The 27,576-nt window shown below is 36.7% G+C and overlaps 4 protein-coding genes across 11 annotated transcripts in view; 2 read left to right on the plus strand and 2 right to left on the minus strand.

Annotated features, from left to right (window-relative positions):
• The window catches only part of LOC105212213 (rho GTPase-activating protein gacF), a 108,585-nt gene extending 92,239 nt beyond the window's left edge, over positions 1-16,346 (plus strand). For 4 of the 5 annotated variants that reach the window (XM_054231659.1, XM_054231661.1, XM_011184072.3 and 1 more), the window contains 11 exons: positions 2,430-3,236; positions 3,311-3,696; positions 4,872-5,006; positions 5,220-5,787; positions 6,029-6,149; positions 7,565-7,660; positions 7,922-8,236; positions 8,311-8,703; positions 8,771-9,313; positions 10,133-11,204; positions 11,290-16,346. In XM_054231659.1, coding sequence (XP_054087634.1) covers positions 2,430-3,236; positions 3,311-3,696; positions 4,872-5,006; positions 5,220-5,787; positions 6,029-6,149; positions 7,565-7,660; positions 7,922-8,236; positions 8,311-8,703; positions 8,771-9,313; positions 10,133-11,204; positions 11,290-12,566 — 5,713 coding nt within the window. In that variant the 3' untranslated portion in view covers positions 12,567-16,346. The remainder of the gene's footprint in view (positions 1-2,429; positions 3,237-3,310; positions 3,697-4,871; positions 5,007-5,219; positions 5,788-6,028; positions 6,150-7,564; positions 7,661-7,921; positions 8,237-8,310; positions 8,704-8,770; positions 9,314-10,132; positions 11,205-11,289) is intronic. The other variant, XM_011184070.3, reaches the window with a different exon arrangement.
• An 859-nt stretch (positions 16,347-17,205) lies between these two features.
• LOC105212215 (glutathione S-transferase theta-1) lies at positions 17,206-20,057 on the minus strand. 3 transcript variants are annotated; one of them, XM_011184073.3, is made up of 5 exons: positions 19,862-20,057; positions 18,743-18,883; positions 18,017-18,122; positions 17,639-17,955; positions 17,206-17,445 (listed from the first exon to the last, which is right to left on the minus strand). In XM_011184073.3, the coding sequence occupies exons 1-5, from the start codon at positions 19,905-19,907 to the stop codon at positions 17,300-17,302; spliced, it is 756 nt and encodes a 251-aa protein (XP_011182375.2). In that variant the 5' UTR covers positions 19,908-20,057; the 3' UTR covers positions 17,206-17,299. The 3 variants fall into 3 exon arrangements, with proteins under 3 accessions (XP_011182375.2, XP_011182376.2, XP_054087638.1); XM_011184074.3 differs by lacking the exon at positions 19,862-20,057 and adding an exon at positions 19,016-19,170; XM_054231663.1 differs by lacking the exon at positions 19,862-20,057 and adding an exon at positions 18,961-18,979.
• LOC105212217 (proton channel OtopLc) overlaps positions 17,320-27,576 on the plus strand; it is a 114,944-nt gene continuing 104,687 nt past the window's right edge. The window contains exon 1 of one of the 2 annotated variants that reach the window (XM_054231662.1): positions 17,320-17,460. The gene's annotated coding sequence lies outside the window, so the exon portion shown is untranslated. Of the gene's footprint in view, positions 17,461-25,270; positions 26,419-27,576 lie in introns of those variants that run through there. The other variant, XM_011184076.3, reaches the window with a different exon arrangement.
• Positions 20,363-21,978, minus strand: LOC105212216 (replication factor C subunit 5). The gene is made up of 6 exons (XM_011184075.3): positions 21,820-21,978; positions 21,689-21,753; positions 21,174-21,624; positions 20,872-21,086; positions 20,730-20,807; positions 20,363-20,665 (listed from the first exon to the last, which is right to left on the minus strand). The coding sequence occupies exons 1-6, from the start codon at positions 21,855-21,857 to the stop codon at positions 20,514-20,516; spliced, it is 999 nt and encodes a 332-aa protein (XP_011182377.1). The 5' UTR covers positions 21,858-21,978; the 3' UTR covers positions 20,363-20,513.

Raw genomic sequence — 27,576 nt, forward strand, 5'->3', positions numbered from 1 at the left:
ATTAAAGCCTTCTCCGACCTGCTGAATGGCAGTGAGAGTACAACACCAGGAGATGGCGAACCCGATCCTCCGATCGATGACAATGGAACAGATGTTCCATTACCCGACCATGAAGAAATTCGAATAGCAATTACCCGCTTGAAGAACAACAAAGCAGCGGGTGCCAATGGATTACCGGCCGAGCTATTCAAAAACGGCGGCGAAGAACTGATAAGGTGCATGCATCAGCTTCTTTGCAGAATATGGTCGGAAGAAAGCATGCCTGACGATTGGAATCTCAGTGTGCTCTGCCCAATCCATAAAAAGGGAGATCCCACAATCTGCGCCAATTACCGTGGGATCAGCCTCCTAAATATCGCATACAAGGTTCTATCGAGCGTACTGTGTGAAAGACTTAAGCCCACCTTCAACAAACTGATTGGACCTTATCAGTGTGGCTTTAGACCTGGAAAATCAACAACGGACCAGATATTCACCATGCGCCAAATTTTGGAGAAGACCCGTGAAAATAGGATCGACACACACCATCTATTTGTCGACTTTAAAGCTGCTTTCGACAGCACGAAAAGGAGCTGCCTTTATGCCGCGATGTCTGAATTTGGTATCCCCGCAAAACTAATACGGTTGTGTAAGTTGACGTTGAGCAACACCAAAAGCTCCGTCAGGATCGGGAAGGACCTCTCCGAGCCGTTCGATACCAACCGAGGTTTCAGACAAGGGTACTCACTATCGTGCGACTTCTTTAACCCGATGCTAGAAAAATTATAAGAACTGCAGAGCTAAACAGAGAAGGTACAATCTTCTACAAGAGTGTACAGCTACTGGCGTACGCCGATGATATTGATATCATCGGAAGCAACAACCGCGCCGTTTGTTCTGCTTTTTCCCCGCATGGATAAGGAGGCGAAGCGAATGGGTCTGGAGGTGAATGAGGACAAGACGAAATATCTCCTGTCATCAAACAAACAGTCGGCGCATTCGCGTCTTGGCTCCCACGTCACTGTTGACAGTCATAACTTCGAGGTCGTAGATAATTTCGTATACCTGGGAACCAGCATCAACAACACGAACAATGTCAGCCTCGAAATCCAGCGTAGAATAACTCTTGCCAACAGGTGCTACTTTGGACTGAGTAGGCAATTGAAGAGTAAAGTCCTCTCTCGACGAACCAAAATCAAGCTCTACAAGTCGCTTATCATTCCCGTCCTGCTTTACGGTGCAGAAGCTTGGACGATGTCAACATCAGATGAGACGACACTAGGAGTTTTCGAGAGGAAAATTTTGCGTAAAATTTATGGTCCTCAGAACATTGGCAACGGCGAATACCGCAGACGATGGAACGATGAGCTGTACGAGTTATACGACGACATTGACATAGTTCAGCGAATAAAAAGACAGCGGCTACGCTGGCTAGGTCATGTTGTGAGAATGGACGAAAACACTCCAGCCCTGAAAGTGTTCGATGCAGTACCCGCCGGAGGAAGCCGAGGAAGGGGAAGGCCTCCACTCCGTTGGAGGGACCAGGTGGAGAGCGACCTGGTTACACTTGGGATCTCCAACTGGCACCGAACTGCGAAGGAGAGAGAGAGGTGGCGCACTATCGTCGATTCGGCTATTACCGGCTAAACGGTTGCAACGCCAATCACATACATACAAAGCGCTGATTTACATCGATTTACTTTTCAGAATAAAATCTAATTTTTCTACATTAATTTTTAATCGAATTGAATACAAATCGAGTTAAAAATAAATGCAACTCTGCGGGTTGTTATAAACGCTGTAATTTTGTTTGCGGTTATTGATAAAAGAGCAATCAGCTGATGAAACTAACCAACTTCTAGTGAACAACAATATAAAAGCATATTACAGCAGATCATTAATCGAATATCCGGCAGTGCGAAGGATAAAAACTGGTTTCTCAATTATAATCTTAATGTAATAAATTCATTTGGTTGTGCGAAAAGGCTATTACATTGGCACATATTTTATAATATATTTTATTATATTTTGATACATGGCAACTCTGTTCAAATTTTCAAAATGAAATAAAACTTTCCGAAAGTCTCTGATACATATCAAGTTCGGCATAAATTTAGTAATATCTTGAAAATTTTTATATTCTAATAGCAACTTTATCCAAATTGGCTATTTCGGAAACTTTCCGAAATCTTTACTAAGACTTTTAAGCAACTTATATTCGGCTAAGATTTGGTTTCAGATTTTCGTTTCAAGTATAGCTGGCAACTCTATTATCACAGCTTTGCTTATTTTACAAAGGACTATTCCTGGCTTATGACTCGATAAATATAAATAAAGATATATACTAAACTAAAATATATTTTTATTAATAAGTAAAATTTATATTTTTTTTATTTCACCAGAATTTTAATACTAATCTCATTTTCAACTATCGCCTTTTCCATTTGCAGCTCCCAACAGCCGCCCAATTTGACAGTATTATCCCGACAACAGCAACAACAACACCAACTCTATCACACACAATCAGCCGCAGCGGCAGCGGCCGCAGCCAATTCCGCCTTCTATGCCCCCGCTTCGGGTGTCGGCGCCGTTGACACCAGCGAATTGATGATACGCCTACGTGAATCGATCAAGCAAAAAGAGGAATTCCTTAAATCACCGCTGCCACACACGCACACCACACTGCACAGCGTACCCGCTGTGAGCCACACAGCGCAACAGCATTTCTTCCCGCCGCACACACCACCGTCGGGCAGCCCGCAATTGTCTATGGTGTCGACGACATCGACATCGGCCGGTTCATCAGTGCTGAGCAGCATAGGTGGCGGCGGCGGCGGGCCGCGTGGTCAGGTGCGTACACTCGTTAAGCAACCACTCTCGGCGACATCCTCATCGGCGTCCAGCACGCGTGAGCTGCTGCCCGCCAACGTCAGTGCAATTGAAATGCATCAATATTACGGCAGTGTCAGCAGCACTGGCAGTGCTGGTAAAAACCACGTTGTCACCACAAGTGGTGGTGGCGGCAATTATATTAGCCTGGAGAGCACGAGTATGAGTCGCGGCAGTAGTGCGACCGGTGTGAGTGTGAGCGCTGGTGGTATGCGTGCTGCCGGCGTTGAAACGGTGCCCTTGCGTCGAGCAGCCGGTAATGGCAGCGCCAACAGCAGAGCGAATAACAACAATGGCATGGGTGATAAATATGTAAAGGATTTGGATTACTTGGAATCCTTGCAGGAGACTGGTGTGACTAATAAAGTGTAAGTTGCTTTTCCGTACCATAAGCTTAACTTTATTAAATTAATTTTATTTCTGCTCATTCATTCCATTCCAGTTTCGAACGCAAGCTCGTATCTCATCTCGCCAAAGGCTTTGATCCCTTCCAACCGCTCTCCATTAACACCAACGCCTGCGTTGAGCCTAGCGCCACCGCAGCCGCGGGCAATGTGATGCTGATAAAGAAACCCACAGTGCTCTACGAATCACTGCAACATCATCCATTGCATCAGTTACAGGTACAACAGTTGCAACAGACGCAGCAGGCGCACACAACACACGCGCCAATGCAATTGACGAAGTTGCAACAACAACAGCTACAACAACACCAGCAGCAACAACAGCATGTTAGCGGCAGCGTTGTGGACGGTGCGCAGTATAGTCGCATGGAGATACACAAGGCCAGTTTGGCTACGACTACCATCGATCATGCGCCGTCAAATAGTGAGTTATATTATTTTTGTTTTTTGATTTTGTTTTGAAAGCGATTTGGTAGATGAGTAAAGCGCTTCAATCTAGTTGGACTACAGTGTGATTTTACCGCTAAATAGTAAAGATAATAGTAAGGTTAATATTAGTATTTAATTAGCTGAATCCAAGCTTATAACCATAATCTTCGACTAGTTTTATGGGCTTAGATCGACCACACTTCGGATACGACAGCCTTTCGACAAATAGTGAACGCCATTCACAGAGGAGCCATTAACATCTTCATCGACCACTTCTCCGTGAATGGTGTGCTTTTCGATAAATCAGCAACTATTTAGACACCGAGCTAGAGTTGCCTCGTGAATGACTCCCGCGCAAATTCGTTTTGGATATTGTACCAGGTTAAATCCAGACTATCCAGACTGAACCCCGAAATACTGAATGTATGTCCTGGATGCAAAGAGTCTCCACATGGCACTAACCAGCTCTTTGCATGGCCACTAAACCCACTTACATATCGTAACACCCCTTTCCATTTGGTCCGACCTTGTCGAAACAGCTTGTTTCCTGGGCCTCCCGTTAGATGACTTCAATGACAGTTGAATTAGGCTTGCCGGTTCAGGCATGATTAGCTAAACGCTATAACAACAACTACACATTTTAGATTCCCACGACAGTCGATTCTATCTAACCGGAACAGAGCCGGAATTTTAATCGGTTAAGAGGAGTCAACTGCCCAGTTATAGTCTTAAAAGAGTTGTTGGGAATGTTTTCGGCCACTTCAACAACATCAAGAAGATCTTTAAATTATAAGAGCTCTTTTGACAACTTAAGTCCTATTACTTTACTCATCGCCTAACTGTTAATATATTTATAAAGTCTTCTTCTTCTTCTATTTATAAAGTAATCAATGGAAAATGATCAAATTACACTAACAAGCTCGCAATCATAACTGATTTATCGCCAGCGTATAACTGATTCATTAGCGATAAAACTTTATTTAATAAGCTTCATATTAGTTACTTTTAACGCTTGTCTGCTGTGCGACTTGCACAAGCGTTGCACTCTTTATTGTAGTCTTTTTGTTTTCAAGTCCACGCGAAACTCGTTTGCCTCGTTGTAAAATAGAAGAAAAACTGCTTACAACCTGCAAATATTAACTTTTTTTTATCCAACGTCTCTTTTCGCAGAGTACACTGGCAAATTACCGGAAGCTCTTGGATCAGCAACAACAACAGCAATAGTTGCGGTGGCTGAACCGAAACCGGCACTCACTGATATCGCTGAAAGCAACGAGGTGCCAACCAGCAGCAGCAGCAGCCAAGGTAAGTTGCTCTCGCGCTCGCTCGCAACATCACTTTTGTTTATACTACACAGCAGCATTGTTGTTGTTGTTGGCTGCATTGCGTTGGCAAACCAGCTGCATGCAATCGCAATCACTTCCGTTTTGCTGTTGTTGATATTTTTGTCACTCTTCAATCCTCATTTCGATTTGTGAACACAACTCATCTTTCTTATCTTTCTCTCTCCACCAACAGTGACAACAACTACACCGGGCACTTCCTCCGCCGATGGCAATGGTAGCGGTGTTATTGGTGGTACTGGTGCTGCTGTGGTGCGTCGCTTTAGGCCGATGTCTTCGTTCGATGACAGCAAACCGATGCGTCGCATTTCATATTTACGCGCCACAAACAATGAAGCGGATTACTCAGCCTCGGACACATCCATTACATCGTTGACTGGTTTGAATAGCAGTGTTGTTGGCATTGGTGCACCGCCACTTATTGAAGTGACATCGAAACAATCGTCACTCGATGATGATGATGATGGCGGCGGCAGCGGTGGTGGCGGCGTCGATGACGAGCCGACATATGACGTGGTGGCTGGTGATGAACGCGCCACAATACAAACGACGGCCGAATTGATGGCGGCCACGGCGCAGGAGCATTTGTTGGAGCAGCAGCAACAGCATTTGAAAGATAGAGCGAGTGTCACTGCAGAGGCGGCTATTGTGGCGGCAGTGACGGCCGCAGGTGTTGGTGGCGGCGCTGCGGCGGCCTTAAGTGAAAGTAGACGCGAATCGGTGAATAGTGAAATACGAAATAGGTGTGTATAGACGCAGCTGTGTTGTTGTTGTTGTGTTGGTAGATATGCAGCACTGTGTGCCATGTGTATTTGCTGTGATTGATTTACTAATTACTTAACGCGAGAAAATACACACACATAGCGATATGCATATATATCAGACATATGTCTCATATATATATAAATATATATATCTATTTTTAATAAATCAAAAAATGGACGTGTCATTTAATGCTTTGGTTTTTATCACTTAAATATGCAGCGTTCACATTGACGATGTAATCGCAGACATAAATGGCAAATTGGAGACAAAGGATGTGGCTACCGAAATGGAAGTGTTCGAAACTGAAATGGAGATTAAGTCGTCGTGCATCAATGGAAAGGTGTGTATGGAATTTTAATGCGAAATGCTTGCTTTTATTGCCAAAAATATTGTTTATTATATAATATATTATTTATATAAAATATTTATAATATATGACTTTCTTTTTGGTATATCTATAGTTAACAATTTCTTATTAATTATATTTAAATATTAATCCTTTAAAGTAAAAATAAATTAATTTCGATTGAAAATATTATTAGATTTCAGTAATATTATTATAAAAATTATTATTTTTTAATTGTATTATTAAACTCTTGCAAAAAAGTTGCTAAGAGAGTATTATAGTTTTGTTCACATAAAAGTCGTTTTTGTGACCCAGAAGCAAAAGAGTTAGCTATGTTAGATGAAACGAGTTGAAATCCGGATATTTGTTCGTCTGTCTATCCGTCTTGAGTAAAAATTAAGATATCTTGACGAAAGTTGTAACACATGTTCCTTGGAACCGAAGGAGGGTTGCTATTGAAAATGGGAGAAATCGAACTACTCAACCGATTTCAATGAAATTCGGTACATAATACTTTCTTTACACCCTGCTAAGACGGATGGAAAATGGGCGAAATCGGTTCACAACCACGACTACTTTCCATATAACTCAATTTGGAATTCCATCAGATTCCTTCACTTTATAATGTATACATAAGGAACCGATGAAGATAGAGGAATAAAACTGTATACAAATATTGTATATGATCTGTTGCTTTACTTGTGTAAAAATTGTCGAAATTGGACTATAGCTTGTCAAGGCCCCGGATATCGAACATAAAGCATTCAGTGCATAAGGGTAATTTTTCACCGAAAATATCGGTAAATCTCTCAGATATCTTAATTTAACTCAGAGGATATCTTTTTCTTCTAATAGTGTGACCCTGTACCAGAAATGGATAAAATCAGGTCATAACTTCCTCTAGCTGCCATATACCTTATATTCAGATTATCAAATTTCCGATGGGTTTTATTCCGCATATATCGGTTAATATGTGAAATATCTTAGCCAAATTACGTGAGCATATAATCATAGATATAATGTATATTGGTGATGAAAATGAGTAAAATCGGTTCAGGAATTACCTTAGCCTATATACTGTATATGATGATTTTCGTTTTTCTATTGGACGTCGGGTCAAATTGTGTGTTATCTTAATAAAACTATAGGAATAAATTGCGAGAGTATAAACTGTTCGGTTGCACCCGAATTTAGCCTTTCCTTACTTGTTTTTGCTTGTACTTTTTTTATTGTTTTATTTATTTTTATTTTTTCTGTTTTTTATTTATTTTTATTTTTTCTGTTTTTTATTTATTTATTTTTTTTATTTTTTATTATTTTATTATTTTGTTTCATCTAACTCGAAACGGTTTATATATTCTTATTTACAACAATATCAATTTAAATAAATGTTTCCTTGTCCATTACAGCGTCTCTCGGATTATCGTTCTTGGCGCCAAGTGAAAATTGAAATCAAAGGCGATATCTTACGCATCTATCCGGGTCGCGGTTGTAAGGAGAGCAATGTAAGTCCACAAATTCATGATGATTTAAATACTGTTGAACTTCCTTAAGTCGAACTGCTATAACTCGAAGTTCTCCATAACTCGAACTCTTGAATTGGCAATAGAAGTCCAATTTACAAATTTTTATACAAATAACCTGAGAAATCTCCCTAACGAGAAGTTTTTTTTGTGGATTATGGTGTTTCGAGTTAGGGAAGTTCAACTGTATTATACAAATTACTAATATTTACTAATACTAATTCACCAAATTTCTACACACAGATGATAGAACTCGATATTAGAAATTTTAAAATCTTCGATGAATCGGTCGATAAAAAGAAATCCTACATGTTTCGCATGCAATCGAAACCCACGCAAATCGCCACATTGGGCAATGAGCTGAATCTGGATGATGTGCCCGATAAATTGACGTCGTCAGGCAGCAGCGCCTCGACAACAGCGTCACATGTGGAGCCAACACATCACCAGCCCCACCAACAACCCACAGAAATATTATTCAAAACGAAAAGCATGACGGAAATGAAACGCATATTCGGCTTATTGCAGTGGAAGAATAGTTTAATTTATGACGATAATGTAAGTGAAATCATTTCATTTTAAATTACTTTATTTATATTATATTTAAATATGTTTTTCATGTAACTCCGTAGGATCTTCAAGGCAGGCAATTGGCTGAGCCGCAGAAAACCGCGGCTATCTCTAGCATGCCAACAGCAACATACTGTGATGATAACGTACAACACCAACACCAACACCAACAATTACAACCAGAATATTCACCATTAAGCACAACATCACGCGGTGGCGATTCCGAGCTCATATCGGACTCGATTTCGCCAGTGATGAAAACGCGCAAATCATCTTCACACAAAAATATACCCGATAAAGATTTAGGTTCCCCGAAAGCCAAAAATTGGAAAGATTTACTCTTTAGACGCGGCGGCGGTAGCAGCAGCCACAATGCGGACATTTCGCCGTCAAGCTTAGCTTCTGGTGGCAAGACGACCGGTTCCATTGGTGTGCCCTTAAGATCATGTCCGATGGTGAGTTAGCACCTAGCGTCTAGTTGCTTATAAAATTATATTTTTACTCATTTTCTCCAACTTCCAGTCCAAGAACAACGAATTTGTGCCGCTGTTAGTGGATGTCTGCACGAATATTGTTGAGACAAAGGGTCTCGGCATCGTTGGTATTTATCGCATACCTGGCAACAAGGCTGCCATATCAGAGCTATCGGAGCAGGTGAATAAATCCGACTTTTCATGGGATCGCTGCAACACAGACGTCAGGTGGGAAGACGTGAATGTCGTGTCGAGTCTACTAAAGCAATACATACGCAATCTGCCCGATGCTTTGCTACCATGTTCCTTCTATATAAATTTCATTGAAGCCGATAAGAAGACGGGCTTGGAGCGTTTGAAAGAGCTTCGAGAGTTGCTTAACTCGCTGCCACGTCACTCATACGAGACGTTGAAGCATTTGATACGTCATTTGAGTCGCGTGAGCAAGAATTGTGATGTGAATTTGATGGAGCCCAAAAATTTGGCGATAATTTTCGGTCCATCGATTATACGCACACCAAACGATACACTAGAGATTGCAGTGAAGGATATGAAACATCAGTGTCGCATAGTAGAGTTACTCGTGACGCAGGTGAGTGAAATGCACAATTAATTTTAATTTGTTAGAAATATAGTTCAGCACTGAGGATTACATTACAACTACTTTGGCAGTTATATTTTTTTATAAACAACATTTGAAAAATATAGTCAGAGAATATGAGTATTGTAATAGTATTTACAAATGTGATTCTTGTAATTGACTTCCAGTAAATTGATGGAGTGGAGTCATTCATTATGCTGAAATACAGGATTTTCAAGTATAGTTAGATTACGACTTCTGTAATGGTTTTATGATTACAATTACTTAACAACAACGTCAATCGGTATTCAGAAAAGACAATAATCACATTTGTAATTATAAGAAATATGATTACTGTAATCATAAAAAATAGTATTACAGTAATCATAAAATATACGAAACCAAAAATAATTAAAGTTTAATTACTGTACTCAAAAAAAGTATGAATACTGTAATCATAAAAAAGTACGATTACTGTAATTATAAAAAGTACGATTACTATAATTATAAAAAGTACGATTACTGTAATTATAAAAAGTACGATTACTGTAATTATAAAAAGTACGATTACTGTAATTATAAAAAGTACGATTACTGTGTTTATAAAAAAGTACGATTACTGTAATATAAAAAAGTATGATTACAAAGATGGTACATATGATAACCGTTAAAAAGTATTGTAATGCTTTTAGTATGCTTAGTATGACTAAGATGAAGTAATCAAAATGTAATCGTAATCCTAAAACCTTAAACCACGCACCAAGCAAAACTTGTATCTTATAATTTTAAAAACATATTCTATAATATATTAATTTTTATTTATTTCCGCAGTACGACTACTTCTTCGAGAATGGTCCCTTGCCCGATCTGGCGGACGTTACCGGCAACACGCCCATTGCGTCCACTTCCAGTTCCGCTTCGGGTGCACTACACACCCAAGAGGATCAGACGAATATGTTGCTGCACAATGTATCGAAAATTGAACGGCTAACCGAACGTGAGTCGTCATCCACAACACGCACATCCCGTTTCATTCCACAACTGCGACGGCGTACACATAGTAAGCGTGGTGCGGTCAGCTCGGATACCTACTCGGGCGAAAGTGTGTTGGTAAGCGAAATTCAAAATCTGAATCAGAGTCACAATGCTTATGGCATGAGTTCGAATAACAAAAACAAAAACAAACATAAACGCAAATCATTGCAATCATCCATCAACCTCAACCAAACCATTACTAAACTCATTTCCGCACCACACAACATGCACAACGCACTACTCAAGTACAATATCACTAGCACCAATTCCACCAACAACACCACCACCACCATCACCAACAACAACAAGAACACTACCACACAATCCACACCTAATATATGCGTGGCAGCAGCCACCACCACCACAACCACTAAGCCTTTAAAGCAATGCGCAACGGCCAGTCGCCAACAGCAGCTGCAGCAGCCGCCACTGCAACAAATGCAAAAGCAGCAGCTGCAGCAGCGGCGTCGCAAAGCCGTGCCCACAATTTATGATATTGGGCTAACATTGCGTGTACAATTTCAGTCATTGGATTCCACCAAATCCGTTACAACAGCGATGACGACCAGCAGCAGCTCCACCAATGCTACCACAGCGTCGTCGAGTAGCGGTAGTGGCGGCAGCAGCAGTGTGACCTCCTCCACGCAAAAGACGAAAAAGGAGCGTAACTTCCTGATCAATCACAGCGGCGGAGGGTTTGTGCGGCTGCACCATCGCAAAGCCAGTCTGGATGAGAAGGACTCGGGCAGCTGTAGCGGTTCGGGCAGTGGCAGCGGCGGCAGCATGAGCAAAGAGCAGCAACGCAGCAGTGTCGATATATCGGTGCTGCTCACCGATGATGAGTCGAGCAATAGTCGCAGCGATACAGGTGAGTAAAGCAAAATTTTTAGAGATAGAGTTGCTAGAAACCCCGTTTTAATGAATAATCAAATATTTGAATTTTCACCATCCAGGTTCCATGTCCCTGACCACCATTACCGATACGCTAGACTCGAAATTGCGCAACTTGCGTAGCGGTTCCGAATCGAATGATGAAAATGGTTCGCCCGAGTTCCGGAAAAATCGACGGCACACACTCGGCCAGCCACTGCATTTGCATTCTGAAAACATTCCCTATGCCGATGAGTCGCCAGAGCGTCACTTTCATTCCTGCCCATTGGATGCACCGAATGTACTGATGCTGAGTCGTTCCTGCACCGCCACCAACACCATCGCCACGGCCAAGGCGAATGAGAGCAAGGATCAGCGTGTGGCAGCGGTACTGTCCGCATACAAAAACAACAAACTACAACATTCGGCTACCGTGCCCATTAATCCCGGTTCGACAACAACAATTGTGGGCAGCGGCAGCACACCATCGACAGCGGCATCGACGCCAACTGCTATACTAACGGTAAAAACGACAAATACACAAGGCGGTATCATCGGCACAAATGTCGGCGGTACCGGCAGTGGCAGCAACTTAGCGCGTAATTCCTATGTGGGGCGTGGAACACGCTTCACCAAACAAGTGTATGAGCAACAGTGTTGCTCAGACGATGACTCCGAGGGTTCGACCACGAGCGATCCGAAAGATTCGCTCATCATAGCATCGCCGCCGTTTTTTCTAGATCGTTACAATAAGAAGCGACGCGATCATCGACTCTTCCGCTCCGCTTCGTTCAATTGTCGCAACTATTCATCGTCGTCGGGCAGACACAGCAGCAGCGGTGGTCATCACAACACCGGCGGTTCTGCGTCAGCATTGACGAAAGATGAAAAGACTGATATGAATTTGACGAAGAAGCGACAGATACAGAACAAACAGAATCGTTCCATAAAGCGACGACACACTGTTGGTGGACCGCACGACTATGTTGGACCGAATGGCTGTCCGCCAGCGAATAGTAACAATTGCAATCATCATCACACCTGTAAGGTGACAGCTGGTGCGGGTGGCACCACAACAACCACTACAACGGTGTTGCGACGCATTCCTATACCCAGCGCTAATGGCAACATCAGCAACAACAACAACAATATCAATACAAATCTAACGCAAGACGGCAACAATGGCAATGGTGGTGGCGGCGGCGGCGTCGGCAGTGGCAACATTGGCGGTAACGGCGGCAATGGTGTGGGCGGCGACAATGCCGGCACTGCAACGGTGGCTATGGCAAGTGGCGCGGGCGGCGAGCACGTGCTGGAGGTGGGCATACGCATCAAGAATATCAACAGAAGTCGATATTAGAGGCCTGCATATGAGCATATGAGTAAAAGCTGTATTGCAAAGTCGAAGAGAGTGCAGCAGCAGCAGTAAGCAGCGCAATGAAAATTGCAAACAAAAGATAAATAAGAAAAAACACCAATTAGTTATTAAGTTCACAAAAGTATGAAAAAAGTCAGCAGCGTTCATTTAAATGTGTGTGTAACAAATAAGCAACCTAGTATTAGCAAGCAAAAAGTTAAATTAAAATTACAAGAAAAAAAGCAAAAAAGAAAAAGCGCAAAACAACAATGCAACAAGTGCTGAGGATATTCAAGCTGTGTGTCGCGAGTTTATAGTATTGCCTAAGAAATTCCTGCATGCAACCAGTATCAATACAATACAAAATACAATTTAGCACAATCAACACGAAAACGTCAAGAGTTTGTAGAGTGTTTCAAGGTAAACTTTGCCAAATTTTACTTTTGTTGTTTTTTTTTTATATTTTTTTGGTAATATTTTATTATGCAGTAGTGTTCCAAGTAGTCTTGTTGTTGTAAATTACATAATTTATTTATTAAAAATTTATTATTAAATTGAAGTAGTCTAGAGTAGTATTTGAAAATTTGTTTAAAATTATTTGAATATAAAATCAGGAAGTTAAAATTGATGAAAAAGCGTATGGATTAATTTAGAATTTATTTTATTTTATTTCTGAAATTTCATTTCTGAAATTTGGTGTTTTTTTAAATAGCAGACAGAACTAAAACTAATAACTAAAAGTGCATTATTGTCGATCTCCAATGAGAAAAATAATTTTCTTGCATAAACTTAACCTAAAAACCAAAAATTTAAATTTGAAATTAAAAAAAAAAAACTAGAAATTATCCCTCTCGCTCGGCATGAATATCCTTAGTGCAAAGAAATTAAAAATTATTAAACAAATACATATACATAAATATATATTAAATGTAAACGCACTTAAAAATGATACAACACCTCCCAACGCCTACACACAAGCCAAGCAACTTTAGTGGTAAAATTACAAATTACAAATTTAACAAACAAAAAAAAAAAATACAAAAAATATTTATTTATCGAAATATAAATAAAATATAAAAAATGCATGGCAGGTTTAAGATTGACAGTTGGAAAAGTGTTTTTGGAGTGTTAATTGTAATGTGACATTTTTTTATTTTTTATTTATTTTTTTTTTATATTAATTTTTTTTTATTTATTTTTTTTATTAATTTTTTTTATTTATTTATTTTTTTTTTATTAATTTTTTTATTTATTTATTTTTTTTTTATGAAAATATAGTTTATTAAAAGTAATATTAAGTTAAAAAGTCCTCACAGATATATATTTTCTGGTGCTTAACTCCTGATGTTTTGAAGTCTCTTTGGTCACATACAAATTAAAGTATGTTGTTGTAGTAGCGGCATAAAACATTCCCCAAATAATTTTAAGGAATGCTGCCGGTTTGACAGTCCTGGGCCGGATAAAAATCCGGGTCCGTTCCGTTTACATAGAACCGCCTGTCGTGGAAACGGACACATCAAAGTATGTTTTCCAACCGTTGTTGTTGTTCTAATGACATAAAAGTTGGGCTAAGGACTCTTTTGAATACCGCTTTTGAGGTTATATTCTTTGGTCAGGTATACATCAGGGTCTATTATGTTCAAATTGATCATACAAATGCGGCAGACATTTCTGAAATCATTGAGGCATACGATTATTCGCAATATTTCTTATTTTTCCTGTAATACTTACTACAATATTAAATCACTGTTAGATCTCTATAAGAACTCAAGAGAATATTTATTTTGTTTTTACCAAAAAAATTGAAAAATTATAATTTTCTGTTATCAATACTACGATTCATATAAATTACTCAAAAAAAAAACAATTTAACAGTTATTTTTTGATTTTTTTAAATATATATAGAGCTTAAAAAAATTAAAACAAAAAAATTAAAAAGTGCCCTTTGACATATGATCTTATTATAAACAATATTTTTTGTCACATTACAGTTATATTCCAAAAACACAAAAGCATGTAGTTGCCAGATGTGCAAAAAGCAAAAAACCTACAAATATACATACATATATATTTTCTGATCTATATTTTCTTGAGTCCTAAAAAACCATGTTCGTATGTATGGCTGGCGCGTGATAAGCATGAAATTGTAGCAACGAGCGTTTGTGCCGCGTATTCTATTGTTAAATATTTTTTTTAGTTTTGCTCATTTTCGGTGTTATTAAATTAAGTATTACATGATTTTTGCGCATTTCAATTGATTTGTGTTGTTGTATTGTTTAATAAGTTTTCAATTAAAAAAAAAATATATATTTTTTAATTAATTAAAATAATTTTTGTACAGGATAAAAAATCTAAAATTAACTTTCGCACACACACACATTAAGTACGGAGTAGAAAAAAAAATAAAAACAAAAAAATTACGCGTTTTGTAAATTTGTTATTATTATGCTCGACGTTAAACGCTTATTTTTTTATATGGGAAATTTTGAAATGATTTGTAAATGTACAGTGGCGCTACGCATAGTGGAAATGATTTTTTTGAAGTAAAAATAAAAATTTGTTGGTATTTGCTAGGTAAAAAAGTTATTATGATTTCAAAAGTAAAGTAGTGTGTATGCTACTAAAATGTTTTGAAATAAATTAATTTAAATTTAAATTATACATAAATTGAAAACAAAAAAAGAAAAAAATGAAACAAAAACAAACTATTTAATTGTTTTTATATATTATTATTATTATTATTAATTATTACTATTATTTACGAACCCACACACACCCCCTGTACGTATGTATGTAACATAATTACTATTTATTCGATAATAATTATGTTTGTATTAAACTATATTTGATTTATGTATTGTAATCATATATATAAATATTATTTTTAAATATGATTTGATTAAAATGCGATTTAATGTTACTTTCTGTTATTTGCTTATAAATAAATACTTAAGTTATATTATTATTATTACAAGCCAAAATTATGTTTGGTCCAAGCAAAAAAAAAATATATAAATATTATATATAATTATATATATAAATGTATATTGAAAATATTTGTTGTTTAAATTATTATATACGCCGATTTTGTTTGCGGTTAGCTACGGTAGTTTAGCGAAAGAGTTGAGTTGAGTTGAGTGGCAAGCGGTGTGCGAGTTAGTGTTAGTATTTGAATTGTGAAAGCAAAAACGTAATTGAAGAGAATTTATTTGCAAAACATTTTGTGCCCCCATTTTTGTGGAAAGTTTGTAATCGTAATGGCGTTACAAGCGCCGTGAACGTAACACAGTAGAAATTGTATGTAGCTCGATATATATTATTATATACACAAACACAAAAACACACACAGAAATTATATATATATGTATTTTATAAAGAAAAAGAAACAAACAAAATATGTACATATATATACATACACGCATATATAAGTATATATATCTACATATACAAACATATATATATTTACCTACCTATTTACCTATAAATGTATGGATTTATTTTGTGTAATTACTTATACATATACAATTAAATGAAGTAATAAAAGAGCTAAATAAAATAACAACAAAATAATGAAACAAAATGAGCCCACATGAAAGATTTTCAAACAAAATAACTGTAATGAGTTGAAAAAAATAAATCTATGAATATGCAGTGAATTCTACAAGTACATGGAGCAAGGCTGAGAGGAAAGTATCACCATACCCACAAACATAAACACACGCATCAATATTATCAAGAGTAAATAAACAGAAATTACAAATTTAGAAACGAAATAATTAAAAAGCAGTTTTATTGCGATAGTCAAGCATGGAAAATATTCGTTAGAAGTACTTTTTTATTCCCATTGGATTTTTGCTGGCGCTGTGAAAGTCTTTTATTGGTTATAGAAAGCTGCGGGAAGTGACATAAACTGTTTATTATTTGTATCTCTATTCTCTCTGAGTATTATACATTTCTCTGCGAGCCAGCAAGCCAGCGGAAACCTACAAATTTGACCTCTTCACCATCCAGACCTGCATATCAGCAATGAAAAGCGAATTGGAGGAAAGGAAATTTAACGTTTATCGAATTTTTCACCAATGAAAAATTTAGCAAAGAATTAATTTTATTTATTATATAAAAATTAAAAAAAATATTTTTTTTTCTACAATTTAAGTCCAATTGAATTGTAGGAAAGTTGGAATTTTATTACTACCGAATTTTTTAACAAACAAAAATTGGGAAAATAAAATTTTCTTTATTACAAAAAAATAAAAAATATAAAAAAAATTTTTACAATTAAAAAAATTATTAAACAAAAATTTGTTAGAAAGAACATAATTATGAATTGAAAACATTTTTTAATTCCTGCTGAAATAAATGCACTTTTAGTTATTAAATACATCACTATAATTTTTAAAGTGAAGATTTTTTTATTTCACTTTTTTTAATTTTTGAGTTAAATATTTTATTTATTATAATTTAAAATATGTTTAAATTTTTTTATATTTCTGTTTAATTTGTTATTGAATAATTTGTTTATTTTTTTTTTAATTTGTTTTATTTATTTCTTATTTACACATTAAATATTTGTTCGTTATTTTATATTTTAAATGTTTTAGTATTATCTGTGATAACTAAATTAAAAAAAAAAATAAAAATATATATTTTCATTTAATTATTATTTTTATTTAATAATTTTTTTACATTTTATTTTCGTTAAAAAAATATCACAAAAACAACAACGCTTTCCTTCTTTATAGCTTCGCATGTGGTGTAGTGCCACTGATTCTATACACATGCTGGTGCGCATGATCATAGTGTGGATTGCAACCGGCGCGCACGCGTTTTAACCAAGCCTTAATTTTCGGATATTTTATACGCACATCGTAGTCAGCCAAACCTGCAAGGGAAAAAGGTAAGAATTTTTAATAAATATATTATTGAGAAATTATTATTTTAATTATATTATACATTTTATTATATTTTATTTTAAATTTCTATTCATTATTTTAAAAATCCAAACAAATCACTACAAAATTCAAATAATTATAAATTTTTGTTTTTGGAAAATTCGAAAACCTTTTCCTACTCACGTATCTGTTCGATTTCACACGCTGCAAAAATATCCGCCACCGTCAAACGCTGTCCGGTTAGAAAGTCGGTTTTTTGCAACCACACATTTTCGATAATATCCAAATTGCCCTCCATATGATTCTTAAGGTGATCAATTTTCTGATTTGATGGACGTACACCGCTGATCAGTGGTTCCAACCAAATTGTACGAAAGTACAGTGAGCAGGTCACACGCAAGGTGATGTGTTGCCATTCGAGAAACTCGTCGACACGCGCCTGTTCCACGAAATATTTGGGATATAGATATTCGGGTATCTTGCCCTTTGCACTGAGATATCTGCAAATTTGAAGACAATATTTTTCTAAATTTGCTTAGAATTGTTTTTTTTTTGTCTTACCTGAGTATTGCAATACTCTCAGCCAATTTGAAGCCATCGTCGATAATGCAGGGCACGCGCTGGAAACGATTGATATTTTGCTTAAACTCTTCAGTCAAGTGTTCACCTGTGTGAGTAGATTAAATGAAAACAAAGACTACAGTGAGAGAAATACTTTACTTTGTATAAGTGAGAAAGTTTATTGCTCGAAATATCACTGCTGAATGGTCGATTGCTGATAGCGGTGTCAAGATATATAAAAAGTCTAATTTATTGTATTGTTGAGTTCATATTCCTCTTAGCGTTGAGTATATCGGCTCTGATAAGATTATTTTGGGCAATATACCCAAATCAAATTGGAAAGATTCATTACTTGAGCCTGGTTCCTACTTTGAAAGTCCATCATAAAATATAAATAAAATGTTTTGGAGTTTGTTTCTGCATGCTCAGCTTCCACCCCTTGTAAATACTTGTAAGATACTTCAATTTGTATTCTATTTGTCAGCCAACATCATGACCTACACCAAGACAGTGTCGCTCTGTATTTATGTATAACCCGCTCAAAGTTCCATGTCTAGCATTGTTTTATTGATTAAATTTTGCAATTTCGTACGTTTGAATAACAGACTTCTCAAGAGAATTGCATTTAATATGCATTGATAGCTGATATCTGTACACTCATTCCAACATAAATATCGTAAATATTTACTTGAATTTACGAGCGAGGTCGGTTCACTATCCACTCACCTTTACGCAGCGCAACCGGACAATCTTCATATTGCACATGGCTCATTTTTAGTATGATATAGAGCGCACGCGAAGGCTGCGACAGTAAATCATAGTAGTATTGCAGCGACATTTTCACCTTTGGCCCACAAATGGATGACACTAAAAAACACAACACAGAAACACAAACAAATATGGTTCAATGCGTTAGCTCGACAAAAAACATATTTCTTAATTACACATTCAATAAATTACTACACTTTATGCGTGAGGCGTATCACTGGCCATACGTACATTAAAAACACAAATTTTACACTTTAGGAAGCTCGCGCTCTTTACTTGCTGCCACACTCGTTGCCGTTTCGCGATCAACTGATTTCCATAGCAAAATTTTAAATGTGTCAATCAGTGGGGGTTTCATTGGCTTGCTGCGCTCTTTAGCTCATTTGTGCTCATATTTTTGCGGTTGAAAGTCAATATTCTATTTTTATTTTTATCAGTTTTTTGTTTACAAATTTTTTGAAGAGTGAGAGAACCGCGGGCGTTGGAGCAAAGTGCGTTGGAATAGATATTTTAATACTTATTTTGTTGTTGTGTAAATGATCAACGTGCATTGCATTTTATCAGTAAACTGAGCTGATAATAATTTGCCGTAATCAAATAGATAAATAATTTAATATTATCTAGTAATGATTATATGAGGCTGATGATGAACATTTTGAATACACTGTGAAGTATAAATATTTAAAAATTATTTAATTTTAATTTTTTTCTTTTAAAATTTTCTGTATTGCAATTTACACTCCATTTAAAATCTGAATAAAAGTAGATTTTTCCTTTAAACCAATTTCGGTCCATCCATACGCACTAAATGTATGATATTTTCCTATAATTTGACTTTCTAAATCTCTAGAGGTTTTTTTTTATTTTATTATTTTTATCCCTTTTGATTTTTCAAAATATTTTATTGCTGGTGTGTAGTTGAGGAATGTAAGATCGCTTTTAGTCTAAATGATCGCCTCAGGGTTCTCTCCTAAACCTTTCGAAACCGTTTTTTTTATTCAATATTCGTTCACCTTTAGTTTTTATGTTTCTAAGATCGTTATAATTACAAAAACAATGTATTTATTTATTGCTTACATGAACCGGAGCCGCACTGAAATAATTTGCACAGCCAATTCAACATGTTGTGGAATCAAATCAATGTCAATATTAATCATAGATGTATATTTCAACTTTTTTATTTAATTTTAAAAACACCATTTTCGAATTTTATTATTGTCTTGTTTCAAATAAATTTCTTATTCACTTATTTCTTAATTAACTTAACGCATTTGTGTTGCTCCCAGAAATTGTTTTAATATACTGAAGATCGTTTGCAGGAAACTACTGTTATTTGTAGCCTGACAGATTTGCAAAAATAAAAAACTAGGTTAAAAAGTAGTTTATCAGTAGTTGACCAGCCGCTGAGCGCAGCTGATAGCAGCAAGAGTCGAAGAAGCTCTCAATTCTGTTATAGCTTATATACCATAAAAGTAGTTTGTTTTGATATTTTTTATAATGTCCATACATGGTTTAAAAAAATTCCGTTTTTTTTTGTTTAAAAAACCAAGCTTATGTTTCAACTTCAAAACATTGTTAGCCTTGTTGACGCAGATATTTTATTTTGTTGGCAGTATATCGAATACTAGCAATTTTGAAATTTTTAAATATTAAAAATATTAAAAAAAATAAATTTAAAAATATATTATTCCTCGAGATATCCTCAACCACAGTTACCCAATTGTTGCATTCAACTCTCCAGCGAGACCATGTCGCGGCAGATAAAGAAAGCCGCAATCAATGCTGTTGTTTGTGGACCCTCAGTGCAGCCTTTTGCAAGACGTTCCTCAATACTGGCCATTTTAATGACTAACTTATTCATTACGCCTGGTGGCAATTCCACTGTAATAAATTAATAGTAAATTAAGCAATAATTTTTAAACAACAAAATGTGAATACAACTTACAGCGCATAACAAACAAATGCAATTCCGTGAGAATATCACTCAGTGCAAGACCGCGTACTGATTTAATGCGTTGAATTTCTAAAAAAAAAAAATATAAAATATAATAAATTTTTTAGATTATCATAATTATGAATTAACTCACCATCGTAGGCTTGCTCGAAGCTCTCTGTGGACAATAACGTTTGCAATGTACGCTCTATGTCACTACGTAGTGGATGTCCAACACATGTGTATACGTTATCCTCATTAACAACATCGAATGCCATTGATGTACTTTGCAGCACATTAAGCACTTTTCGCATATCACCTTTGGATAGTGTCATTAGCGCTTTCTTACCGTCTTCAGTGACATTCAGTCTATAAAATTATTAAACGATTAGCACATTCAAGTTGAACAAGAGCTTACAATTGGCAATAATATAAACAACAATTTGAAGAACTCACTTTTCCTCCACAATAATCTTATCCAGTCGCGGTAGTATTTGCTCTGGCGAAAGCGGTGCAAAACGGAAACGTGTACAGCGTGACTGTAGCGCTGGTATAATTTTACTTAAATAATTACAAATGACACAGAAACGCACATTTTCCGTATATTTCTCAATGATGCGACGCAATGCATTTTGTGCATCATTCGTCATAGCATCAGCCTCGTCCAGTATGATTAATTTAAAGGAGCCACTAAAGATTGTGCGCGTTGAGGCGAAATTTAAAATTTGTCCACGCACAATACCAATGCCACGATCATCTGAGGCGTTCAACTCCAGCACCATCGATTTGAATTGTGTTGGACTGTAGAGTTGTTTGGCACAAGCGAGAATTGTGCTCGTTTTACCAGTACCAGGTGGTCCATAGAATAGCAAATGTGGCAACTGTTTCTGGTCAATGAAGCGATTAACTGGTGATATTAAAGAAATAATGAGCTTAATAAAAACTTAATTGAAATCAAGCAAAGTGCTTACTTGTTGATATAATTTCCTCATGCGAAATCAAATCATCCAATTTTGATGGTCGGTACTTCTCTACCCTGTAAGGAAAGTTCACAGTTAGTTATTGTTTTTTGTTAAATGTAGTGATATTATTTATCACTTACCATGGCATGCGACATTGTTTTGCAGTTTCCTCGCTCATTTTTGTGTATTTTAATGAAAACAGCAAATGTAAACGCAATTAAATGCTATTTGGCGCCGGTAACTGTCAAATACTCAAATACAAACAGCTGTTTTTAGCGTGCGTATGTTTTTGTTATTGTAGTGGCTAGGGTTGCATGTGTTGTTTGATGTTGCCATACTTTGCTCACATATTTCTTTAAATTATTTCATTTAATAAATTAATTTAATAATGTATAAATGTAGTCGTAAGTATGTTTAAACTAAATAGTTTCAAAACATTCGAGATTTATCAGTTCATATAATCAGCGAAAGAGATATTCGTAGTGGATGTCATTAAGCGGCTGTTATAGATTAAAATATTTAAAAAAGGCATGAGTGAATTCAAACGATCGAGTGGTACATATTGGGATCATAATCTATAATCGATTTGGCTTCGAATTAATTTCAGAGTTAGAAAACAAGGCTTTTTTACAACATTTTTTTAATATATAGAGTCATATATTTCATTTAAACAATTCAGCGTATCAAAGGTAATTTTCAAAAATAATAATAATTTTAAAATATTAAACATTATAGCATAATTGCCCTTTTATCATTAAATATAAACATTTATTTGTAACTTTTTATTATTTTATTAATATCAAGTAGAATTCGATTTTATAATAAATGATCGATAACATCACCACTCCACCGTGAATACCACACTGAACACATTTCCTAAAAGCAAATGTAACCCTGTGTATGGCAAAAGTTCCGGCGCCATTTTTACTTCCGAAACAGTTCCGAATAAATTTCGCTGACGCGTCTGATCAAAATTGTGAAAATTGTGATTAATTATAAGAATTATTGCAATAAATGCAGATTTTTGTGCGGAATATTTGAGTAAAGTCGACGCGGCAATCCAATTAAGTAAAATAAATGTTGGGGAAATGTTTTTTATGCGATTTTTTGGCAAATGATTACAGTGCAGTGCGTTTGCATACTGAGGCAGCGTAGTAGAATGTGTGAGCAAGTGTGTGTTTCGCAAAGGCAGAAGAATGGAGAATGTGTATCAAATCAGCAAGAGCTTATTGTAAACGAGTTTCTGCACAACTTTCATGTAAGTTCGGTAGGGTTTTGGTTTTGCATCTTAAATACCTATAAATCTAATTTAAACAAATTAAATTAATGTTAAAGTATCGTAAATCGATTTGTGGAATCGGAAGAAAATTAAAAAAATCACCTATTTTCGAACAGTTTTGCAAGTACTCATATTATAGAGATTTATATATGATTTAGGATGTGTTTTTGATTTTAGACATGATTGATTGTAATCCAGTAAGCATCTCCAATAGCGCAATAATTGTAATTTTGGTCGTAAATTGTTAAATATCGCTCAGAACTATACAAGCTACAGCGCCACTGAGAAATCCCAAGTGTAACCAGGTCGCTCTCCATCTGTTCCTTCAACGGAGTGCCTACTTAGTCCAAAGTAGCACCTGTTGGCAAGAGTGATCCTGCTCCAGTTGAGTAATTATACAAAAAAATCTGATTAGATTATGGAGTAATATTCTTAGCCCAATAAAGCGTTCTATAATTCAAATAAGACTGATGAGTTCCATCTAACTAGATCGGATTTCATATCGGAATTTTTTTTGTTTTAAAACTAACTAAAATAATGTGTTAACAGGGGTATTCAGACCGAACCTGTTAAATTGGCAATTTATCAGTTGATACTCTCTTTACAGTAAACATAGGTTTTAAGATTATATTTTAATGAATATTATATTTTATTCAACGACGCAAAACAAATAGAAAATTTTATGTTACCAAGTAATTAAAAAATCATTAAGCTGGTCAGGCGGACAACAACAAAATACACGTAAAAAACTACCGAGGTACGACTAACGAAAAACGATAGGTACACATGGTGAGACTAGGGATATTTTTGTCAGACTGAGGTTGAAACACCTCGGTAGGGTTACCTTCGACGAACCTAGTGAATTAGCTAGAATTGACGTTAGCTGACGCAAGAACAAAATATTCCAAGCGCTTGGACAAAGACAGTTTTTCTGATCCATTGGGAGTTTGCTGTTGGTGTCACAAAGGACAGCGTTCGAAACTGATATGAACTTACTGAACTTACTGAATATGCTGAGATTTGGCTACGAACCTAAGTTTGGCTCTTGACGTCTGTATCTCATGCCTTTGTTACACGATTTATGAGATCTATAAGTGTAATATCCATATTCGCTTCCATATGAATATATGGATTCCTTTAAAATTGTTTCTTGATAGTAAAATTTTTAATTTTGTATTATGCCCCGGTGGAAAAGTTCGAGTTATGGAACTGTATTATAGTATTTTAAATATTTCCATAATTTTTTTATCATATTCACTGCACTGATTTTCTTGACAAATTGAGATTTAAAAGTCACAAGAGTTATTAAGCCATAATATCATAATGCTACATAAAGATTTTTTAATATCATAAAAAATATGTGTTTTTTTTTTTTAATTTGAAGCCACAATTTTGTTATAAAGACCGTTTTCCCATAGTTATCTTTCAACCTTCATCTTTGAAACACTTATATACACACCTACATATCATCACTTCAGCTTCAAATACTTTTCAAATTCAAATTATTCCAAAATAATAGCCTTTTTACTTTGAGTATCTCATACTTGCATATTTATGCAACTGCACCTAAGCCCTCACACTCTTTCATAGAGCACGCATTGCTTTTGTTGAACGATCAACACCTACTATTATTTTGTGAGCATTGAAAACACACACACAATGAAATGCACGCAGCTCAAAAGTGTGCAGACCGGAAGTAGACGCCATTCAGTCTATCAAAAGCAAGATTGTCACACGCTGTGAACAAACATACCGACATACTATATAGATATAGATACTATATATGTAGATATGTAGGAATAGCTGAACTGAAGTGCAATAGCATTCAAATGCGACCACTTGTGATACATACAAACACATAAAAATACACATAGACATACATACAAACATATGAGCGAGCATGCATATTTTTATGCTAACACGCAATTAATTTGGCGTCATTTATATACATACATACATACATCAGTACATTATACAGCATCAGCATGTCATCCCACCTGACTGACAGTATGTCTGACTGCGCGCCATCAGCAAGGGGTTGTAGTGCTTACAGGCGCTGTGCCTGCTTACCCGTGAGCTTGAAATGAGCCTCAACTCAGCGTTGAAAACGCCAGCTACACTCACTTACATATTGTATATATGTATTTACTATATGTATATAGATATGTGTCGTGTGAACAAACGCAAAAATAAACAAACAATCCACAAGCCTTTTTTGCGCTCAAACTGCCGCAAGCTTAACGCCCCCTCGGTGAGTTTGGGGCGCATTTTCATTCATTGCCTACCATGGCCGGTCGCAGCCTCATCGTAGTGCCGATTGTGTTCGTCAACTACTGTTCGGCAAAAATCTCCAAGGAAAATAAAATAAAATACAACAAATACCAAGCGTCAGCAGCAGCTGAGGTAGCGGCATCGGCAGTGTGCTGAGGCAAAAATAATAACAAACAAACAAAACAGAAATTCCAATGGTGTCACCAGCGGCTCGATGCCATTAACCGCCCTAGTGTGCTATACATAATATAACGGTGCGTTACATATACTTGTATACAGTTGAGTACATGTGTACTTGTATTTCCCAGAGCTTCCAAGTATGTATGTATATACATGGATGTTTGTTTTGTTGTTGTTGTTGGTATTGGTTCGTGTGTATGGAGTGCGTACACCTTAGCGTTCGCTTCCGTTTCCTTCCAGTTTGTGTGCTTGTTTGTTATTGTTGTTGTTGTACGCGCGCCTGGAAGCGGCGCGGGAAATCCAATATACTCACACGCACACTCACACGAACACTACTGCTTCCGGTACTTCCAATCGGCTGCTGGCTGGTTGATGGATACTACATTTTGTTGTTGTTGCTGTTGTTGTTTGTGTGGACGCGCGCAAAATCTGCTTGACTTGACTTGACTCGGCTAGACTTGGGTGTGCGTGTGTGCGTTTGTTTATATTTATATGCGCCCGATTCGCCTCGTGTGCCGACGACGACGACGACGATGTTGCTAGCAACGACGACACCGAGCTCATATGGCTCAGTGCTGAGCGACTGGAGCGCCGCAGCTATTGTCATTCCATAGTCGAGTGTTGTCGCAGCAGGATCACAGTTTCCTTGCACGCGTCACATATTTTTTGTGCTCGCTTTTTTGTGATTTGTGATTTTTGTGTATGTGTGTGTGTGTGCTACAGCATAAAGCCAAAGGATACATGAACGCAATTGAAAGCAAATCATTTTTGGCATAAAAATTAAGCCTCCAAGCAGACAAAAAAACAACAGAATTTTTCAGCGTTACTTGAGCGGTTTGGTTGCTGACTCCCAGCTGTTTGGGTATGCCGTAATGTACCGTTATTTGTGGCGTTAATTGCAGGCGATAAAAAGTGAAAATCGGTTATACTATATACTACATATACATATATAACTCGTACACTAAGTGCTTGATTGAATTGTGCATTGAAAAGGCCATATCCGCTTCCGGTTTGTAAAAGTTTTCAATTAAATCAAATGGTGTAGTAAATTTTGTGTTTTTTTTTCTGTTTTTGTTAATAATAAAGTGCCGTTTGTGCGAAAATTTCAGTGTATACACACTCGTTAGTTTAGGGCAGTGGCGAAAAGCGAGCAAACATAACAACGAGTGTTCGGAGATGCAAGTGTGCGGTTGTGTGTGTGCGCTTACTACAATATTTTGGTGCAATTGTTGTTGTTGGTGTTGTTACTATAGTGCGAAAAGCGAAAACTACACAAAATAGGCAGAAAGAATGGAAGTTGAAAGTGACATATGAAAACAAAAACAACAATAATAAAAATACATTCAACTTCTACAACAACAACAATTAAAATTGAACCAACTACATCAACAAACAAAATTCATACTTCTAATACAGTAAAACCAACAACAACAACAATAACATCAATTACAACACACCATTTAACTGTAGCCAGGCAGCGAAAATAGCAGCAACAGCAACAACAAAGTCAAGTAGGGCTTTTTAGCCCACTTTGACGGCAGGAAAAGTGTTATCCTTTGACAAACAAACTGACTGAGTCACAGTCACAGTTATCATCCGTCATTTTTTTTTTCGCAGTCAGCCTGCTTTTGTATGCTATACTACAATTAACGATGAACCGACCAAACGACCGAACGAAACTATTCTATTGTACAACTACAACACTTCGTTTGCACATTCGCATTTGCAGCAGCGTTGCAGCACACTAACAACAATACCACCAACAACATCAAACATACACCGTTACTCGACATCAGAACACCCGCACTACTTGCGACATCCTACTTGGACCAGAAGACCCCCTAGATATGCTTCGTTTCGGTCACGACTTTCGCCTCGTTGTCCGCTTGTATGTGTGTTGTGCAATTCGAGGCATCGAGTCAAGTGGTTATTATGTATTATGCCATTTGCACTATCCCTTTCGTTGGCTTTCAAATCGAACAATGACTGGACGGGCCCAATATCATCCCAACACCCATAATCACATCGCACCGAACTTGAAACTTCCTCTGCGCTTCCTTTTGGCTGTGCAATGTATCTCGATTCTGCTCCTATTTCGTTGTGTGTGCGGCAGTTTTGATTTACTCTATGTGGTGATATGCACAGTTGAGTGCGTCTTTACGTCCGA

This window comes from Zeugodacus cucurbitae, chromosome 5 (assembly GCF_028554725.1).
Source record: "Zeugodacus cucurbitae isolate PBARC_wt_2022May chromosome 5, idZeuCucr1.2, whole genome shotgun sequence".
NCBI classification, from domain to species: Eukaryota; Metazoa; Arthropoda; class Insecta; order Diptera; family Tephritidae; genus Zeugodacus; species Zeugodacus cucurbitae.

Bases quoted from the DNA above. Each gene is read 5' to 3' on its own strand.
- LOC105212216 (XM_011184075.3), bottom strand. From the start codon at position 21,857: ATGAGCGAGGAAACTGCAAAACAATGTCGCATGCCATG. The intron at 21,625-21,688 runs GTAAGCACTTTG...TAATATCACCAG, and splicing joins TGAGGAAATTATATCAACAA to TTAATCGCTTCATTGACCAG. The intron at 20,666-20,729 runs GTAAGTTGTATT...AATTTATTACAG, and splicing joins GCATTTGTTTGTTATGCGCT to TGGAATTGCCACCAGGCGTA.
- LOC105212215 (XM_011184073.3), bottom strand. From the start codon at position 19,907: ATGTTGAATTGGCTGTGCAAATTATTTCAGTGCGGCTCCGGTTCAT. The intron at 18,123-18,742 runs GTGAGTGGATAG...CTACTCACACAG, and splicing joins TCCGGTTGCGCTGCGTAAAG to GTGAACACTTGACTGAAGAG. The intron at 17,956-18,016 runs GTAAGACAAAAA...TCAAATTTGCAG, and splicing joins GAGAGTATTGCAATACTCAG to ATATCTCAGTGCAAAGGGCA.